The sequence below is a fragment of the Mustela nigripes genome, chromosome 16 (assembly GCF_022355385.1).
Source record: "Mustela nigripes isolate SB6536 chromosome 16, MUSNIG.SB6536, whole genome shotgun sequence".
NCBI classification, from domain to species: domain Eukaryota; kingdom Metazoa; phylum Chordata; class Mammalia; order Carnivora; family Mustelidae; genus Mustela; species Mustela nigripes.
In genome coordinates, this window is record NC_081572.1 from 43,940,320 (window position 1) to 43,956,804 (window position 16,485).

Consider the following 16,485-nt stretch of genomic DNA (forward strand, 5'->3'; position numbering starts at 1 on the left):
TCTCTGGGGAAAGGATCTGTAGCTTTTATCCTCCAAAGTGTCCACAACACCAAAATGGTTATGAAACCTGCTTTAAGAGGCCTCTTTGAAAACCGTTAGTGGATGTGAGATGTCACACACACTTGAAAATACACAGGGGTGAGTCTTGGGATCATTTCTTCAAGCTCTGGCATTTCTCCTTTCCAGTCAGCATAAGAGAATCATCAAAGAGGACCTCTGTGACTTTTCTAACATAAGGTTCACTTTCTGACTGAGGTATCAAAATGGACATCCTTAGAAAGATCATTCCCGTGCCTTCTGCACTGACTCAGAGCAGGGCGGTCGTGATGTGGCAGCCCAAAAAGGACGGGCCTACGCAGTCTGTGCATCACCTGTGAATGCCGGAAGTTCCTCAGTAAATCATTTTTCTATAAAATTATACCATGATGTATTAGTCTACAGAAGGATGGACTTTGCAGTGTCAGTGATGAGCATCATTACTTTCCATTGAACCAGTGGGCCTTTATTTGGAAACAAAAGATCCAACAACTGTGGATAAAACATAAGCCAAGACCTCCTGTCTCCCCTGAGCCCCAATGAGAAAGAAAGGGGGGGCATACGTAATAAGGAGGGAGGGAACGGAAGGGTTAGGGGGATTCTGAAGAGGTTTCTTACCTTTCCAAGAAGGATACTGAGAGAAAAGAATGATTTCTGATGATTAAGGGTGGGACGGAGGAAGATGTTCTAGTCCTTCTGCCTACAGGAGGGACCCAGAACAAATTGTTTTTTTTTTTTTTTTTAATTTGTGCGGGGTGGTGAGACAGCATCTTTGTTCTTAGAGTCTTAAAAGGTATTGTACTAATGCCCGTAGGGTATCACCCGGCAGGCCAGCCAACCTGCAGGTCCCCCTTTTATTATGTCAACTGGGGAATGGCCCTGACTCACACTGGGTTGGCTCAGCTTCTAGGCGCTAGGTTGCCTGGGTACCAGAAGCTACCTGTCCTTTAAAAAGACCTAGCCAGTAAGCCAATGCTTACATTTCAAGTGCAATGTGGGTGCCTCTATTCTAATCACAACAAATCTTCCATTTTTATATTTCAGGCTCACAGGCTGCAATTTACTTTAGGGAACAGTTGGGCTGCCCCTAAAGAAGGTCTGTAGCCAGATGCTCTTTGTTTGTGGGAGCCCCAAGGCCTGGGAAAGATGGTAGCTGGGATCCCTTAATAATAAGTGTGACCAGGGAAGATTTCTTCTAGGAAGCCAAGGATGGTTTAACCTTGCAGTTAAAGACTACTAATGAAATACATTGCAACAGATCAAAAGAATAACCATGTGGTCTCCTGGGTGGCTCAGTCAGTTAAGCGTCTGCCTTTGACTCAGGTCATGATCCCAGGGTCCTTGGATCCGGTCGCATGTCGGGCTTCCTGCTCAGCGGGGAGCCTGCTTCTCCCTCTCCCTCTGCGTGCCATCACCCCTGCTTGTGTTCTCACTCTCTGTCAAATAAATAAATAAAATGTTGGGAGGGGAAATACCCATAAAGTAGCCATCCATTCCTGGTCAAAAAGTAATGGGAGGCGTTTTTTTTTTTTTTTTTTTTTTTTTTTGTGGTGAAATAGACATGACATGAAATTTACCATCGTAACCATGTTTAAGTGTACAGTTCAATAGTGTTATATATATTCACATCAATGTGTAGCCAGTACCACCATCCATCCCTGTAACTCTTTTGATCTTGTAAAACTGAAATTCTAGGAGCACTGGGGTGGCTTAGTAGGGTAAGTGCTCGACTTTTGGTTTTGGTTCAGGTCATGATCTTAGGGTCGTGAGATCAAGCTGATACTCCCTTACGCGCACGTTCTCTCTCTCTCTCTCTATCTCACACTCTCAAAGAAGTGAATCAGTTTTTAAAAGAAAAACACTGAAACTGTAAACCCATTAATGCCACATTTCTTCCGTCTCCACCGTCCACCAGCCCCTGGCAACCACCATTATAATTTCTGTCTTTACGACTTGGACTACTCTAAGTACCTCATGAAAATGGAATCACACAGTGTTGGTCTTTTTGTGACTGGCTTCTTTCACTTAGCGTGGTGTCCAGGAGGTTCATTCATGTTATAGCATGTATCAGAATTCCCTTCCTTTTACAGCTAAATAATAATCGTGTAAAGAATATCTCACACCACGGGCTGAAATTACATATGATAGTAAAAGATCTATCCATTACGATCAGGTAGAAAAGTTAGAGATGCTTGCTACTTACTGTTCTGTTCTGGAAATTCCAGCCAATCTAGTTCTATAAGAAAAGGAAAGAAATGGTATAAAGGTTGAAAAAAGAAGCTAAAGTTACCTTTATTTACAAATAGCATGGCTTTCTATGCAGGCTCCAATGTGCTTTGAAGTAAGAGTATACTCTACATTCAAAAGTTAGCTGCTTTTCCAGCTCTGTCTTTCTATTTATGATCTCGATCCCACCTTCTGGCCTACTCACCAGCTTTGTTCCTGGATTTTTCCTTCTCATCAGTTTTTTCCTGATCTGGATTATTCCCAACAGCATATGTTAAAGTATCTCCCATCTATAAAATATCCACCCCCTGACCTCATCTTTAAAATATCCTCTCTCTGACCTCATCCTGTTTTTTTCCAGCTACAGTCCTGTGCTCTGCTCCCTTTACAGCAAAACTCTAAGGGAAAGTCGTCTGTTGTCACCACTTTAGCCTCTTCTCTGCCATTTTCTTTTCCCCTGTACAACCTTTCCTTTAATTATTGTCCTCTGCTAGGTGTCTCGTGTTGGCAAGCAGATTCGAGTCTGTCTGGTCCCCCTCCCACTCCAGGTGTGTGTCCTGGACAGAGCAGCACCCAGGCCCTCTGTCTTCCATTCCCTCAGTCTTTCATCCGTGAATCACCTTGGTTGCCATATCCGCTGGTTGGTTCCCTGTCCTCATCAAACTCAATGTCTCAGTGGCATTTGACACAGGAGTCTAATCTCTCCGCCCCAAAACATTTCTACCACCTGCCTTTTGGGACACCAGAGTCTTCCTGTTTTCCTCCTCTGTCACTTGTCACTCCTTCTCAGTCTTTAGTGGGTTGCCCCTGTATCTGCCCGGGAGTGCCTTTCCATCTGTAGCTGTGTCCTATCCTTGGAGAACCTCATGCAGGCCCGTGACCCCTGAGAGCTTGCAGGCAGTGATGATTTCTGATTTATATCCTACTCTGTCTCCTATCAGGGGTTTGTACTCAAATGCCGTTTCTTCAAAGATAGCCTTCCCTGATCTCTCTCTGAAGTAGGTACCACTACCCCCCTCAGGATGCCTTTGCTCTTAGCCTGCTCTTTTTTCTTTTATTCAAGTATCTGAAATTACTGCTCTAGTCTTGTTTGTTTTGTTGTGTGTCACTCACACTAGAATAGAAGCTCCGTGAAATTGGGGCGCCTGGGTGGCTCAGTGGGTTAAGCCTCTGCCTTCGGCTCAGGTCATGATCCCAGGGTCCTGGGATCGAGCCTCGCATCGGGCTCTCTGCTCAGCAGGGAGCCTGCTTCCTCCTCTCTCTCTCTCTGCCTGCCTCTCTGCCTACTTGTGATCTCTCTCTGTCAAATAAATAAATAAAATCTTAAAAAAAAAAAAAAAAAAAGAAGCTCTGTGAAGGCAATGACTTCATCTGCCTTGTTCTTTCTTGCATCTTTTGTGCGGAGTTAAGGAAGGAGGTTAGTGCTAAGTTGGTAAGTGCCAGTTAGTATCTGTTGAGTGCATTTTAGCACTCACCAGTCACAAAAAAATATGGGGAAGAAACAGTGTGCTTACAATAGTGAGACATGAGATGCCTAAAGATCAATGAGTAAAAGATAAGCAACAAAAACAAGGCTTCATTTCTTCCTGTCAAATTAAAACAACAACAACAGCAACAACAACAAAAAACTAACACTGGTAAGAATACTGAGGAATGGGCTCTCTCATTGACCGCTGGTAGAAATGTGAAGCTGTCCCAGCTTTCATTAGTGGTGAGTCATGGCTGATTTTTATCTTAACTTTTATGGTTTGCTACATTTCTCATTGTTTCCAATCATTACTTTTCTTTCCCAGTAATTACTTTTTAAACCAGAGAAGTCACTTCATCTTCCTCCCTGCCCTCTTTCAAGCTTATTAACCTGGCTGGATCCTCGCACTAGCGAACTTTCGGAGCAAACCCAGCAACAGGATGGTCTTGTTCTGTCATTGAACAACTTCTTCTTCTTCTTCTTTTTTTTTTTTTTTATTTTATTTATTTTATTTGACAGACAGAGATCACAAGTAGGCAGAGAGGCAGGCAGAGAGAGAGGGGAGGAAGCAGGCTCCCTGCTGAGCAAAGAGCCCGATGTGGGGCTCAATCCCAGGACCCTGGGATCACGACCTGAGCCGAAGGCAGAGGCTTTAACCCACTGAGCCACCCAGGGGCCCCGAACAACTTCTTCTAAACATGTAGACGCTGCAGCCTCTATCAGGTTTCTCTGGAATGATGCAGCTCTGGGCAGTGCAAACGACGTGCTCGAAGGGCTGGTTTGGAAGCCCACTGTGAAGGTGGGACCCAGCCAGTTGGAGGTGGGGTCCCACAGCCTTTCCTGCCAAGACTCAGGTCTCCACAGACAGGGGAAGCTCTCACACTTCTTGGTATATACCCCACCCGACTCCCTTGCTGCTCGGGATTGGATTGAAAACAGTAATCTGCTCTGTGCAGCTGCACTTCTGGTGCCTGCTTCCTTTGGACACATCCATGCCCCATTCTGCCAATGCCCAGGCGGCCGGCCCCCTTGCTTGGGCCCCCGGCCCCCGGAAGGGAGGCTGCAGCTAAATCACCAGTGGGCCATTCTTCTGTTTCCCCTGGTTTCTTTCTTCTCTGGAGCCACCTTGGTAGTTGGACATTTTGTGTAATTATGTCACTCTCTGGGCTTGGCAGTCAAGTTCCAGAGCGCCCAGTGGCCCACCTGAATGGTGTTCACCCCGATGGCTGGGAGCACAGGAAGGGAGCCGGCCCCCACTCAGCTCCGTGTCCTGGGCTGTTCGCACAGCCATCCTCAAGAGTCTGCCAGTAGATTGTGGGTTGTTTTAAGTGGCACCGAGAACTGAGGGCTGGGGCTGGCTCAGGATGCTGCTTCCCCCTTGTTTGTGGGTGAGTGGCACACACGGACACTGCTGGCGCTCCAGGTGCGGGAACCCGGTTATTTTTTTAATTTTTATCTTAACTTTTATGGTTTGCTACATTTCTCATTTTTGTCCCCTCTCCTTTGGGGCTCAGGGGGCACAGCAGAGCCGGGGAAGCAGGGGAGCGCCTGCACGCTCAGAAGGGTTGAGAGGCACCGACAAAAAGCCTCCCTTCCTGCCTGGGTGGGACTCAGATGCCCCTGCCCTGCCCCAGAGGGGCCCATGGGTGCATGGGCCTGCAGCTTGGCTTGTTGGTTGATCTGTACTTCAGTGTGTTCCGGTTCGTTCACCGCTCGGGCCTGAAGCGCACAAGGGACGCTGCAATTCGTGTGGCTTGGACTTAACCACCTGTTTCACTGTTCTTCTTACAGCTTAAACTTTGGAACAAATACCGCATTTCCAACATTCCCTCACTAATATTCCTAGACGCCACCACCGGGAAGGTCGTGTGCAGGAATGGGCTGCTGGTGATCCGCGATGACCCAGAAGGTAGGACCTTGACGCGGCCATCCCGGACTCCCCGCTCCGTCCCCCTACCCTGATTCGTCCCCAGTGGCAGAGATCATGCATATGAAATGTCTATGAGCGGGTTTACTCGGCGAGAGCGTATGGCCATGAGGAAGTTACAGTATTCTCCAGGTCACGGTTAAGATTTTTAAAGAGATGAGAATGTCCCTGCTGGGGGCTTTAACTCATGGGCCAAAGGAGATGGAATGGGAAAAGGGAAGTTCGGTTTTGAGGGCTGAGTGAGAAGCCATGAGAGCCCGGAGATGGACTTCGGTGCTGTGTCCATAGTAACTATCACCTTAACAATTAGAGGCGGACTCGAAGGTTGTGGGCTTTTTGTCTTTTTAAACTCTCACCATCGCAAAGTCACAGTCTCTGTGTCGCTCTCCTGGCCCCGGAAGTGACTGACCTCATTTCTTGGTGCTGCTCAAGTCCCGCAGCGTAGGCCTTGCTGACTAGCCGGGTGAGCGGCCGAGTGCTTATCACCGTCCTGCTCACTGGCTGTCCGAGCTCTGGTTCTCTCCCTGCCGCACTGGAGCCCTCAAGTGTCGTGAGGTCTTCCCTTCCTCACTTCCTGATTAGGGGATTCAACCCTGGTCACGGATTCTTCCGGTAAAAATTTCACCTGCTTCAAAGAATAGCCCTCAGTTAAAACCCAGGCCTGGTAGAACCCAGTCTTCACTTTCTCGGATCACACACACACACACACAGACACAAGCGCATGCATGCACATGCACACACACACTCTCTCTCTACTCTGAGCTGGTTAAAAATGCAGAGTTCCCAGCCCTACCTCCAGAGATGTTAGGGTCCCTTTGTTTTGTGGTGGGCTTGGCCACTTGCATTTTTAACCAGTCTGTGCTTCTCCCATCTCCCCCACCCGAGGCAATTTCTGAGGCAGTGGTCCACGGACCACCCCGTGAGAAAACACTGTTCTGTTGCTCTTCCTGCCTGGGGCTTACGTGTCATCAGAATGTAGAACATCTGGGTTGAGTGAGTTTTACTCTTTCCTTTGACTGGATTTAATTCTCACTGGGTTCCCCGGGCCCCAGCCCAGACCAACCGCATCAGAATCTTTGGGGGTGGGCCCCAGGAACATCGTATTTTCAAAAATTCCCTGGCTGACTCTAAAACGCCGTCAGAGTTGGGAGCTGTGGAGGTTCCAGGGCTGGACTTGAGGAAACTCCATGAGGCAGTGATTCCCCAGCCTGGCCCAGCATCAGAGACCTACCCGGGGAGTCTCTTTGGCCATGTTTTGGACATACCTCTTCAGCCTTAGCCCCAGATTCCAAGACTCGGAATGTGACCCAGGCTTCCGTAACTTTCCAACCCCCCACCCTGCCCAGTAGACGGGCCCTGTGATCACCTGGGTTCAGGAACCACTGTCTCAGAGGTAGGTGGGGCTCTGCCACCAATGGATTCCACCTGTGTCCCTGTGTTTTAGCCCCAGAGTCTACGCTTGTGTTAACAAGTACTAGTACTGTTTGATGGTAACGCTGTCGGGCTGTGCCTCTCCGAGGTCTCTTGGGCCAGAGGCAGTAAGGAAGAATCTTAACAACGTTCTCACCATCTGTTGCCTGTTTTCAGGTTTGGAATTCCCTTGGGGACCTAAACCCTTCAGGGAAGTCATTGCAGGGCCCTTGCTTAGAAATAATGGACAGTCCCTGGAGAGCAGCAGCCTGGAGGGGTCTCACGTGGGAGTCTATTTCTCCGCACACTGGGTGAGTGTTCAGTCCAGACGGAAGGGAGCGGGGATGTTGCCACCAGGGCCCATCATGGTGGGCTCTTGGAGGTGTTACTGCTCGGGCACGTCTCCCCAGTGTTCTTACCTCCTCCGGTACCTGACGCATTGTTGGCATGTTATGGGCGCTTATTATTATGAATGATGATGGCAGCAAGAAGATGACTTCTTTTGACTGGTCTGAAAGGATAGTCTTCCTGACCCCTTCTGATGAGGCTTCCAGCAGTCTCTATGGGGGGTTTGTTTGAACTGCCGCCCCTTGCATGCCCTGTGTGGGTGGGATGCGCCCGTGAATAAGCTGGGTTTTGCTCTCCCAGTCCTATTTGGGTCCTGCTTACCCGGTCTCTCTTGGCAAGTGGCTGGGAAATGGGAAGGCCAGACCCAGCGTCAGGCTGCAGGATCCCCCTTTCCTCTTGCAGTGCCCACCCTGCCGAAGCCTCACCCGGGTCCTGGTGGAATCCTACCGGAAGATCAAGGAGGCAGGCCAGAAATTTGAGATCATCTTTGTTAGTGCAGACAGGTAACGCGAGCTGGGGCGTGTGGCTATGTGGTTTCCTTTTCCAGAGGTGGTTAACATGCGTTTCTCTGGCCTTACCATCTCCTCACCTCCCAAGGGTAGAGTGTGGAGATGGGGGTTGGGGAAGGCTTATGTGGGATGATTGGCAAACGGAGAGATACATTTCAGATTTCCTCGCACAGCTGTCTGAAGGGGAGCCGAGAAAAACCTGTCCTTGCTGTAAATGTTGAGGCCTGTCCACTTCCAGCCTGGGTCATTAGAGATCAGGATGTGATTTTCTGATGTGTTCAGCGTTTTGGATTACGATGAAAGGGCTTGGAAGGGAAGGATGGGAAGGAAAGAGCCAGAGGCTCATGAAATTTGACACCTGTCTGGAATGGCTGTGCCACAATTTCCCCTCACTCTGGCCACATGCTTGGCCTTGGGGCTGTCCTAAAGACAATAAGGGTGAAGTCTACTCCTGGAGCATGTCAGGTCCTTTTCACTGCGACTTCCTCTGCTTCAGGCCCTCTTGTTAGTTTTACTCATCAATGACCCTCCTTCATCACAAAACCCCAGGTCCCATTCAGACCGAGCTACCAGGTGCTCCTGCTTCTTAAGTCCCTGTTCACAGAACATTCTCCAGGATGCCAGCACACTGAGGGCCTTCTGCTCTTTGTTTTTGTTTTTTAAAGATTTTATTTATTTATTAGGCAGAGACAGAGATCACAAGTAGGCAGAGAGGCAGGCAGAGAGAGAGGGGGAAGTAGGCTCCCTGCTGAGCAGAGAGCCCGATGCGGGGGGCTCGATCCCACGACCCTGAGATCATGACCCTGAGATCATGACCCGAGTCGAAGGCAGTGGCCCAACCCACTGAGCCACCCAGGTTCCCCCCCTTCTGTCTCTTTGAAGTCTGCACTGTGCCGTGCTCCATCCCCAGATCCCCATCTCTGCATGGAACTGGGGATTAGATTTGAAGGCATAACCCATGGAGCAATCGCCTTTTTAAAGCTTAAAAAAAAAAAAAAAAAAAAAAAAAACAAAGACTCTGCTCAGCAGGGAGCCTGTTTCCCTTCCTCTCTCTCTCTCCCGCCCCCTCTCCCACCTTTTGTCTCCTTCCTCCCTCTCTCTCTGTCAAAAAAATAAATCTTAAAAAAAAAAAAAACTTTATTGAAGTATCACTTTCGTACAATTCAATGATTGTTGACCAGTGTATGTACCCTTGTAATCAGTATAGACATTTCCATCATCACAAGGTGCCTTCTCAGTCCGCACCCTCAAACCCCAGCCCCGGGGAGCCCCTCATCTGCTTCCTATCACTGTGGTTAGATCTGTCATTCTTATAGTTTTTTTTTTATACATGGAATCCCAGGCTTCCGCTTGGTTAAGAGTGTGCTTATACACTGTCATACGCACAGACTAGAAGTGTCATGGGAATGCAGTGTCCTTGGACACCTAGGCTGCTTATAGAAGTGCTACCTATCGCTGCTGATAAATGAGAAGTTGGGCCGGAGTTCAATTGCTAGGACCCAGGGAGCGGGCTGCTTGGAATGGCCTAGTTCACATCTGCCTGTTGTGAGGAGGCTGTTGCTTCTCCGTGTACACCAGAGGGGGTAGAATAGTCCATCGCCCCCTCACCCTGTAATCTGGTATCCGAGGAGCACAATAGGGGTGCCAAACCTGTGGAGCCCTGACTGTAGCTTGGTAGAAGGCAGGGAGGACCCTGCAGTGGTGCTTTTGGGGATAACCGAGCCTTGCTTCCATGTGTGTCTCTGTAGGTCCGAGGACTCATTCAAACAGTACTTCAGTGAGATGCCCTGGCTCGCTGTCCCCTATACCGACGAGGCCCGGCGGTCACGCCTCAACCGGCTGTACGGAATCCAAGGTAGGCCTTCCTGACTCCATGGGGCTCCCTGAAGACTTGCTGGACTGGCTCACCACACCTTTGGCTTTTCTTTTAGAGGGAAAAGGACATCTTTATTTCCATAACTGTTCGTGTTCCTGGCTGTCTTAAAAATTATATGCTGTGAGTTCTACAGTGTGTAAATTATATCCCATTAAAGCCATTGTTTTTTTGTTTTTGTTTTTCTTGAAGTACTTGTCCAGGCGGAACAGCCCCTTCTCAGCGCCTGACCTCGTGTGCTCTGATGCAGTTGGGCGGTGGAGCCCTCAATCCCAAATGACGTGGGCAGAACCCTATCGTAAGGGTACCTGTCAGACAGACCTAGGAATGGTCTTTGGTTCCATCAGTGAGACTCTGAGTCTCCGTTTCCTCATCGCTCATTATCATGATCTGAGCCTCAGTTTCCTTATCCACAAAGTGGGCCTGATAAGCCCCTGCAGCAGGGAGTCTCTGGGAGCATTCTTAGCGTAAGGGATCTAGAGCATTTTCTCGTTCCTGATGCACAGTAGTGAGGGCTGAGTGGCTGGGACTTGTAGGTGAGAAAACTCATTTCCCGAGAGTGTTGAAAACTAGGACTTAAAGTACTAATCATGTGTGTTTTCTGGGAGTAACAGTTATTAAATGAGGCAAACTGTGTTTTTATTCTCTATAATGTGAATATCTTCTTCTCAGCCTTCACCCGGCTGGCTTTTCTCTTGATAAAGCACTTAACTGACCTATTAAGAATTAAATGCATTCTTCTATGTCAGTTATAACTCAGTTTTTAAAAAAAGGATTAAACTCATTTCCTTGGTAGCCATAGTACCAGGTCCCGGTTAGCCCTAGGCAGACACAGCTAATATTTGAGTTCTCAGTGCTTCTTGTGTTATAGGGAGTAGGAGGGGGAAGAAAAAAGGCAAATCAAAATTTAGCCACAAATTCCACAGCTTAGAGGGGACTCATAAGGTTCTTTGAGCTTTTTCTTTACCATTTAGAGAAAGCATATGGCTTTGTTTGGAGCTAAGCTTTAAAAAAAAATGAACAGTTAATTTTAAGTCAGTGCTTCTCCGTTCCAAACGCACATAAGAGGCCTCTAGGGAGCTTGTGAAAAGGCAGATTCAGATTCCCTGGGTCTGGCTACGAGTGGGGCTGAGATCCTGCCTCTCTAGCAAGCCCCCAAGTGACACTGATGCGGGTGGCCCAGGGACCACACTTTGGGTATTGATAAGCTAGGTCTTATTGAAGCTAACCCTTCAGGATTGTGGAGGCTCATGCCTCGTTTTAAAAAAATGAAATCAGTTCCCTTCCCCAACAAAAGCTAAGTGATAGATAGGAATTGTTTACTGGTCCAGAAGGAAGGGTACTGGGTTGAGTGACTTTAAGAAAATATCACAAGTTTATTTCCTTCTTGCACTCTGTTTGCACAGAGACTTAAATCATGCGGGCCTTGGTGTAGGAGCAGCATCTGTCGAGAGGAGTATCAGGAATGACCTTTGGCTGGTGGTACTGAACAGAGGGTTAAATTGCCCCTTTGTGAGGATAAGTGAAACTTCAGGTCTCTGAATTCTTACATTCATTCATCTGACAAGTTATTTACTGAGAGCTGGCTAGAGGAGGTCTATTCTTCTGGGCCTGGGAGACACAGTCTTGAGTAAAAACAGACCCCATCCCTACCCGCAGGGTGCTTACAGTCCTAAACGGGAGGCTCATACCCCATCAGTCAATTGTACAAATAAACCTAAGTGTGATTGTGAGTGCTTTGAAGGAAGGTGTCCCCAGTGCTAGCGGGGCCTGTAACAGGGAATCCAGATTGGCTGGGAAGGTAAGAATGTTACATTCAAAAGGAGATCTGGAAACCATAGGAGTTTTAAATGTAAAATGAAGAGAAAGAATGTTATCAGCAGAAGACACAGAGGCCCTGCCGGTGTAGGGCTACTGGGAAAGAGATCCAGGGCAAGGGTCCTCTGCAATCAGAGTATGACAGGGAAAGGACAGGGCTGGAGGGTTTTGAATGTTTTCCTCGGTCCCCTTTGTTCACTTAAAAAACACACCTTAGTCCTAGGATTCAGATCTTCACCCCAGAGGTGACCCTGTGTGTCGCTTAAAGGAGATGTGACAGTCTTACTTTTTTTTCTAAGATTTTATTTATCTATTTGTCAGAGAGAAAGAGAGAGAGAGAGCAAGCGAGCACAAGTAGGAGGAGAAGCAGCAGGTGGAAGGAGAAGCATCAGGCAGAAGGAGAAGCGGACACCCTAGTGAGCAAGGCCCCCCTTTGCAGGGCTCGATCCCAGGACCCTGGGACCATGACCTGAGCCAAAGGCAGATGTGTAACCCACTGAGCCACCCAGGCATCCCATCACAATCTTATTTTAACTGCATAGTGGGAAAGGGGTGCAGTCAGCCAGTGTGAATGTCCCTTAGCCTCAGTCCCTGGGTTGTGACTAGATGTTCTTGAAGGGGCTCTAGGTGAGACCTACTGGTAGGCTGGGTAGTTCCAGAGCTTTTCTTAGTGATACCTAGATTTTGCTGCCCTTAAGTGCCCATGTTTACATGCAGCTGTACCCTGCTTCTTCTGAGGACCATAGATTTCTCATCTTGGTCCTTGCAGCAATACAGAGACATTCCTGAGTTTTCTCTATTCTCTACTCCCCCTATACACCAGCAGGCGTCTTTGATATGTGTCTGCCTCTGACTCCCCAACAAAGGCCCTTCAGTCATGTTCTGGCTTCTCCTGCCTCCTCTCTTCCAGCTTCTGTACGTGTCTGTGTACATGCATGTATTCACACACAAATGTGCACAAAACGTGACTCTGCGACATGCTTGGGCCGTGGAGCATATCCTCACATATGACCGCGGAGGCATCTTAGAGGTACATACCAAGAAGGATCTCAACTCTCCTACATCTACCAGGCCCGGGGCCTCTTGGATCTTTGCCTGGGGCATTGTTTCCTGTTTCTCATATTATTCCACTTTCACTGATACCACCTCTCTTGTCTAGGCCACCAACAACTCAGTCTTGTCTCTACCTTCCACTGAGTGAACTTGAACTAGTTCTTATCCTCAGTAAAATTGAGAGGCTTCAGCGTTGGGCCTTAATAAATATTTAACAGATTAACTTGAAGGAAAGGGTTAAATTTCCTTTTACAATAGAAAAGGTAACTTTTGGATGTCAAAAAACTTAAACAAAGGCAACCAACAATATTAATGACATGTATGGCAAATCGTCAATATCTTTAATAGAAAAAGAGATCTCTTTAGAAAAAAAGAGAGAATTGGGTACCTGAGTGGCTCAGTTGGTTAAGTCTCTGCCTTTGGCTCTGGTCATGAACCCAGGGGCCCTGCTTCTCCCCCTGCTTGTGCGCGCATGCGCTTGCTCTCTCTCTCTGTCAAATGAATAAATAAAAGCTTTAAAAAAGAGAGAGAATTTAGTAAAAACTATGTATAGGATATGAGGCAGGCAGTTCATCCAGGGCATTGGTATGATAGGATCATATCATTTTCATATGACGTGAGAAACATTCAGCATAATTTACTTCCTTGATTTACAGATGAAAACACTGAATTTGTATCTATCTCCTTTGCAAAGAACTCCGAGCACGACGATCCCCACTAAAAGAGAATCCCTGTGTAGGGAAGAGAGCAGACTGCTAGTAGAAATGTAAATCAGGACAAACTTTCAGGAGAGCAATTGGCAATATACATCAAAGGCCTTTAAAAATCTACAAAACCTTTAATTTAGAAATCCCACTTGTAGGAATTAGTGCTCAGGAAATTATCCTATAGTGCCCAGCAGAAGCTGAACTTCTCTTGAGCAAGTGGTGGATTTTTGTTTTTAGTTTTTTTCCTTCATCTTTTGTGTATGTTGGATTTCATTATGGACCACATCCCCCCGCCCCGTAACCCCTAGAAAACCCAGAGCTGAATTTGTTAACCACTTTTAGCAACTTTGCAAAACTCACCTTTTTTGTTGCATGCCCTTGACCCTGTTAGCTTCATTTACTCTTCCTGTTTTCCCTTCAGGAGGATATTTTCATCTGTTTTTATTGGCTTATATCACATACTTTTTAAGCAATCTCCAATCCTTTTTGGAAGAAAGGCAGAGTAGGTTTAAATGCATGGGAATCTATTTCTTGAACTTCCGCTAACCACCAAGCCCATGCACTGAGCTCCGTGGGAAATAGGAAACCAGAAGAGTAGCCTGGTGCTGCCCTTGAGTGGACAGGAGGAGACTTACATTGGGGGATAATCTCAAGAGCAGAGTATGATGATGTCTTGAGGAACTAGAAAGTGTTGGTCCAGTAAGTGCCATTTTGTATGAGGGCTTAGAAGACTGCCACTTGTCCCAGCCACCACAAGGCCACTCCATGCAGAGGCACATTCTTTCCCAGCCCGTGCCATCAATGAGCGGAATCTTTCCTCCCCGAGGTAGAGCCCTTTACTGGATGGGGAAGGTGTGGGGTGGGACGCAGGTGTTCCTGGCAGTCAGTGCTAAGGCTGTGGAATCACTTGAAACTAACAATTACCGAAAGATGGTCTATATCATGCATAGTCACTTAGGGTGGCAGTCTGTGCCCTTTCTCTCTGCTCCGTGAGATGCCTCTGGGGACCCTGGGGAAGTGTGGCAAGGGTTGGTACAGAACAGCAGTCTCAGAAGGAGAGATCACAAGCTGCACTGTTCAAGGTTGCCCTACAGACTATTGGGCAGGGCACAGAAGAATTAAATGGATCACGTTCTGCCTGCCTTCGGCCAGCGGAGAAGGGAACACTCAGATTCCGCAGCTGCCAACCTATAAATATTACAGACGTAGGAGCTGCGGTTGTTAGGTGTGGCCCGGGCAGCCGGAAAGTGGCTGCCCACGACTGAGGAGGAGGAGAATGGGGACTTCTCGGAGACACGTTGATCTGGCACCAACTCTTAAGGCCCTGGCAGTGTGGGGATGAGAAGCACGCATGTGGTGGGGACTGCAAGGGGCTCTCAGTTAAGAACCAGCAGGCTGACCTGGAGGGGCGCTGTGTGCAGGCGCAGCTAGCCACGGTGAAAAAATGAGATTCAGGCTGATCTTAGCTCCCACCAGCGAGCGTCCTCTGCCTCAGGCTGGCCTGCTGCTGCTCATTGGTTGGCTCCCTGGTATACAACCCCCTCTGCCCTCTGTGCTAGTCTCTCTTCAGAGTGGACCTGTCCCCTCTCCGAGCCGCTTGCTTTCTCACTCTCAGGTGTATAGTCTCCCTGGCACAGTGTTTGTGCTGACTGCCTCCTTGATCACTGACCTCTTGGGCGAAGCCTTAGGACCCATTCCTGAGGGCATCCTGGGAGGCATTGCCAGCTGACCTTGATCCGTCTGCCTCTGGCCCCATCAAGCCAGACACGCACTAAGGCGCAGTGACCTGAGAGTGTGGAAAGAAGCACAGGATCCTTCTCAAGGCAGCACCTAGTGACCGGCTGCGCAGCGGAATAATCTGAATTCAGATGAGACTCTGGCTTGGAGCTGTTGAACCAGGAAGGCTTCCTAGGACAGGTGGCTCTGGAGCAGAGCCTTTCAGAATGGACAGGATTTAGATAGAGAATGGCGAGGGCAAAGGTCAGAATAGGATGCCTGTAGTGTACTGTAGGGCAGAGTGGGCAGTAAGTCAGTGACACCACCTCCTAGCAAGCCTCGAGCACCATTCCGCACATCTTGATCTTGACCCTTTGCACCTTGGAGCCTTTTGAAAGTTTTGATTAAAGTGGTGATCAGGGGCGCCTGGGTGGCTCAGTGGGTTAAAGCCTCTGCCTTTGGCTCAGGTCATGATCCTAAGGTCCTGCGATCGAGCCCCACATCGGGCTCTCTGCTCAGCAGGGAGCCTGCTTCCTCCTCTCTCTCTGCCTGCCTCTCTGCCTGCTTGTGACCTCTGTCTGTCCAATAAATAAGTAAAAAAATCTTTAAAAAAAAAAATAAATAAAATAAAATAAAGTGGTGATCAGTGCCATAGTGACACTTAATCTAAACTAGAAGAGAAATCCCAGAGGCAAATCATCCACTGGTACTTATGGTGGACACAGTGAGCACCCCCTGTGACTTGGCCTCACACTGGGACTCGTGATGGACCTACCTGTGGGGAGAGAGACAAGTGGCCCATGTGGCTGCTGCAGCCCAGAGCCCATCCCCCTGCGTTTTCCTCCCTCCAGCCTCACAGAGCCACTTACAATCTTCTGCTTCATGGCATTGTTGGGGAGGCGGGGTTCCGCGTGCATCAGGGGTCTGGTTTCTGTTGGAAGTGCCTGTTGTTGGTAAGTTCTTATGCAGTAGTTTGTACTGATCTTACCAGCCAGCTGTAAGTACAAGTTTCTTGCAAGTACAGACACTCCTCGGGGATGGCACAGGTTCGGTTCTAGACCCCATGCTAAAGCGATACCTCAGTAACAGATTAATTTGGGGGTTGCTGTGGGATGTTTTAGTCATCCAGGGCCAAGATGGCAGTGATCAGGGAGGAAGAATGGCAGTGGGGGTGGTAAGACCGGGCAGGTTATTGACAGAATTTGAGGATAGGGTCTTAGAGTTTGCTGACAGATTTGATGTGGGGTGTGAGAGTGAGGGAGAGTCAGAGACGGCTCCATGGCTTCCTGCCCAAGCGGCCGGAAGGAGGCAGCCCCCGTCAGCGGAGTTGGGGGAGCTGTGTGCGCTGGGTGTGGGGCATGTGGCCAGCAGCCGTATGAATTCAGTTGAACGGT

The 16,485-nt window shown here is 48.4% G+C and overlaps 1 protein-coding gene across 1 annotated transcript in view; it reads left to right on the forward strand.

The window, feature by feature from the left end:
- NXN (nucleoredoxin) overlaps window positions 1–16,485 on the forward strand; it is a 153,238-nt gene that overhangs the window by 120,134 nt on the left and 16,619 nt on the right. Inside the window, exons 2-5 of the mRNA XM_059378510.1 lie at window positions 5,522–5,639; window positions 7,245–7,378; window positions 7,818–7,918; window positions 9,673–9,779. Coding sequence (XP_059234493.1) covers window positions 5,522–5,639; window positions 7,245–7,378; window positions 7,818–7,918; window positions 9,673–9,779 — 460 coding nt within the window. The remainder of the gene's footprint in view (window positions 1–5,521; window positions 5,640–7,244; window positions 7,379–7,817; window positions 7,919–9,672; window positions 9,780–16,485) is intronic.